The 4,427-nt window shown below is 32.9% G+C and overlaps 1 protein-coding gene across 1 annotated transcript; it reads left to right on the top strand.

Annotated features, from left to right (window-relative positions):
• The first annotated feature begins 497 nt into the window (after positions 1-497).
• On the top strand, positions 498-3,403 carry LOC107569768 (NADH dehydrogenase [ubiquinone] 1 alpha subcomplex subunit 2-like). The gene is made up of 3 exons (XM_016255925.1): positions 498-679; positions 3,060-3,166; positions 3,246-3,403. The coding sequence occupies exons 1-3, from the start codon at positions 573-575 to the stop codon at positions 3,335-3,337; spliced, it is 306 nt and encodes a 101-aa protein (XP_016111411.1). The 5' UTR covers positions 498-572; the 3' UTR covers positions 3,338-3,403.
• The last annotated feature ends 1,024 nt before the right edge of the window (positions 3,404-4,427 follow it).

The following is a 4,427-nucleotide window of genomic DNA, read 5'->3' as shown; positions in this document are numbered from 1 at the left end:
CACACACACACACACACACACACACACACACACACACAAAGCCTTCTGTGTGTACCGTCAGATGAAATCAGTCGCTCATGCTTCTATACTTAATAACCATGCTCATTTATGTGACAGAGTTTGAATTAGGACAGCTAAATGTAAACAAACAGCTGATGTGACCCAGAGTCCTTTGAATACTAGAGCCTGGTCACATGACGTCACCATCATCAAGCTTTTGACAACTTTTTCAGTCTTTCTATAAAAAACAAAAACATTATCCCTAAAAGTTTGAGTTAGAATAGTTTGCAAGAGCTCGATTAAATACAACAAGGCTGTGAAAGTGACTAGTGATTAGATGAGCTTGTTCAGTGTCGCTTTTAAAGTCTCCGAACAAGCCAGTTGTTGTTAGTACTGCCTTTTTCAAGACAAGTAAAATATATATATTTTTTTAAATCACAAGGGTGTGATGCATTTTCTGAAAGAAACAGGAGCTTACACCGTCCAGTCAGTAGGTGGCGGTAAAGCAGATACCGGTTTTGCCAGCGGCCGACAAACAACAGAAGAAGAGCACTTCCGTCCGTGAAGGTGTCATGGCGGCGGCGGCTGTGGTTCGTGGAATCGGCTCAAATCTGTCAAAACATCTGCGTGAAGTCCGCCTGCATTTATGCCAGATATCAGCTGCCAGCCAGGGAAGCAGGTGCAGTACTGGCGCTTTTTACGGATGGGTGTTTTGTAGGGAGAGTAACTGTCCTCTGTGGAGGCTGCTTGAATCACTTGCAGTAATGTTTATGTACGTTACGTTATAAATACTGGCTGACGACCTGCGTGACTGAAGCCTGCACGAGAAACCGACTAGCTTTGAATTCTGAGTACAGGGTCCGTACACATATTTAAGAGTGGACCTCAAGAGGCTGTGGGGAAGCTGTTTATCATTTTAATAATTATACATTCAAATCATTATTTAATATTGGCCACACGTTGTCCTGCCTAATGGAAGAACTCTTCCAATCATTAAATAAACAACAAGATCAATGTTCAGTGAATAATCAGATGTGTGTGTATATATACAACATCTGATTATTCCCTGAACATCAATCTTATTTTGATATATATATATATTACTGTATATATACATACTATATAAGTAATACATGTAGCTAAGTATATATACTAAGTATAAATATAACAAGTATAGTAAGTAAAATATATATATATATATTAGGCCTGTCACGATAACTTTTTGTTGTGTGATATATTGCCCCAGAAATAATTGCTATAAGTGATATTATTGTCATTTTAAAAACTATTTTATGCCACTGAATATATAATCATAATGTAACAGCATAATAATGCAAGAAGGCCTACACACTTCCAAATGACAACAAACTTTTAGTTTTTAAGAATATTTAGATCATGGAAATTAAGTATCAAAATATTAGATACCTTAAAAAACTTGAATAAACAGTAAATACACATTTTCTAACAAAAAGTGCAAAGTAACAAGTACAAAAAAAAGGAAAAATGCACTTTTATGGAGATTTTTTCCATCTACAGATTTTCCGGGACCTTCTTTTCTCTGTAAATTAAGGGTGCACGCTATTGCTGAAAAAACAATCACTACTCAGCAGTCAGATGTCCGTATGCACAAAGACACAGATCCCTAAACAAGGCCATATCTTCAGATGAAACTTTTTTGTAGGAGCATTTTTTAAATGTGAACTAGCACCTCATGACTGCACCACGTTATGTACGAGAAGCTGCAAAATACACAGGCACGAGTGGAATGTAAAAAACATGGTGACATAAATTTTTAAGTTAATATAATGGGCGATCTATTGCGTCACCAAAAATTATTGAGGTCATGTACATGTATTGCGCGATAAGTCGATATATTGATTATTGCGACAGGCCTTATACATACATACACACACACACATACATGCATATCGGTCAAAAGTTTAAAATAATTATGCTTTATTTTTTTATTTTAGTTTTTTTAGTTTTTGAAATAATTTTTGAAATAAGTCTCTTATGCATACCAAGACTGCATTTATTTGGTCAAACATACATTAAAAATATATTTTTTATATGTACATATATTGCGCGATAAGTCGATATATTGATTATTGCGATAGGCCTTATATATATATATATATATATAATACATACATACATACATACATACATACATATCGGTCAAAAGTTAAAAATAATTATGCTTTATTTTTTTGTTTATTTTTTTTAGTTTTTGAAATAATTTTTGAAATAAGTCTCTTATGCATACCAAGACTGCATTTATTTGGTCAAACATACAGTAAAAACATTTAATTTTGTGAAATATTATTACAGTTTAAAATATGTTTGAATATATATTTTTTAAAATGTAATTTATTCCTGTGATGCAAAGCTGAATTTTCAGCATCAGTACTCCAGTCTTCAGTGTCACATGATCTTCTGAAATCATTTTAATATGCTGATTTGGTGTTTGAATTTTATTGGTGCTCAATTATTATTAATGGTCCTTATTATTAAAAACAGTTTTACTTTATTTTCGTTGGAAACGGTGATATATTTTTTTAGGATTCTTTGATGAATGGAAAGATTAATGAATAGCATTTATTTGATATAGAAATATTTTGTAACATTTGAAATGCCTTTACTGTCTCTATTGATCAGTTTAATGTGTCCTTGCTGACTAAAAGTATTAATTTCTTTTATTTAAAAAAAAATGACTTATAAATGGTAATGTATCACAGTTTCCACAAAAATATTAAGCAGTAAAACGGTTTTAAACATTGAATAACATAATAATAAAAACAAATTGAGCACCAAATCAGCATATTAGAAATTATTAAAATTGTTAAATGGATTGTGTGGCCTGATGACCATTGTTGTTTTTATTTTTTGGTTCAGCATGGAACTAGTTCTCAGTCATATTCTTATGTCTTTGTAATTATTATTTGTTGTTCTTATTTTAGAGATTTTATTGAGCAGCATTATTCGAAAATGTCTGCCTCCGTGAGCAAGGACCTTTATTCTTATGTCTCAGTATTTCTTATTTGTTGTTCTTATTTTAGGGATTTTATTGAGCAGCATTATGTGACATTAAAGACGGCAAATCCGGAGTTCCCCATTCTGATCCGAGAGTGCTCTGGGGTTCAGCCCGTGCTGTGGGCACGATATGGTAGGAAGATACTCCAGAAAACTAAAGCATATTCATCCAAATGACCACATAAACATAATGATGCATCTCTCTGTCTCAGGTTTTGGCAAAGAACACAGCGTTTCACTGGACAACATGAACGCTGACCAAGTGGCCAAAGCACTTGAATCAGTAGTAAATGCAAAGCCCTAAGTAAACGTCCTGATGTAAAATAATGTTATCTGTGTCCAAAATTGAAAATAAATGTGTATTCTAAAGATCTTGATTATTTTTTTTGTGTGTTTCTGTCAGGAATGAGTGTTCATTGCTTATGCTAGCCTGGCATCAGGCATACAACAGCACCTCGAAATGCATATTTAGGATCCCAGACATAACCGAACCAAATCGGTAAACACTCATAACCTGTACTGTAAGAGGTTTAATGTGACTCCGTTCCCAAATACATTGTAAAAAAAAAAAAGTACCTATTTTAACCTGGCATTCACAGCATAAATGATCCTTAATGTTTCGTTTTGAAGCAGTCTTAATGTAGTGTGGTATATTTTTGTTTCATTTACGTATTTACTGCAGCTGTATTTACTTTTCATTTTTCAGAATCAGAGCAATTTTTTTCAGCTAATTAATGATAAAAACATTGACAGCCAATCAGAATCCAGCCTGCTTTGAAGCGCTCAAGCATTTAAAGCGGAAGACAACTAAACTGCATTGTACACTTAGAATAAATGGAATGTTAGCATGCACTAATATTGTAATATTTATCTTTATAGAGACAATTCTTGGTGTGAACAGAAGCTTTCTGTGTGTGTAGGATAGTCTATGATGAAGTGACAATTTAAAGATGGGGCATTATACAACTATTAGTATTTCCAGAATTTTTCTGAAATTTCCCATTAGATTATTACACTCCTTGAGGTGACATGAAAATCCCGTCATGTTATATACTGTTATTTGTACTTGCATTCTGTTTTCAATTAGCAGTTTTTGTGAGATTTAACAGCATTCGGACATAATACTTAAATGAGACTACAATAAACAACTTGCATTCAAGATCAATCCAATCTGTTTTACTGTATACTGTATTTTTTTGTGCTATTTTAGATACTGCAACACACACACACACATATATATATATATATGTGTGTGTGTATATATTCAAGATCAATCCAATCTGTTTTACTGTCTTCCCATATTTTAATTAAAAAAAAAATGTTTTTGGTGCTATATTAGATACTGCAACACACACACACACACACACACACACATATATATATATATATATATA

The sequence above is a fragment of the Sinocyclocheilus grahami genome, unplaced genomic scaffold (genome assembly GCF_001515645.1).
Source record: "Sinocyclocheilus grahami isolate Dianchi unplaced genomic scaffold, SAMN03320097.WGS_v1.1 scaffold1379.1, whole genome shotgun sequence".
Taxonomy (NCBI): Eukaryota; Metazoa; Chordata; class Actinopteri; order Cypriniformes; family Cyprinidae; genus Sinocyclocheilus; species Sinocyclocheilus grahami.
This window is presented reverse-complemented; position numbering and strand designations above follow the sequence as displayed.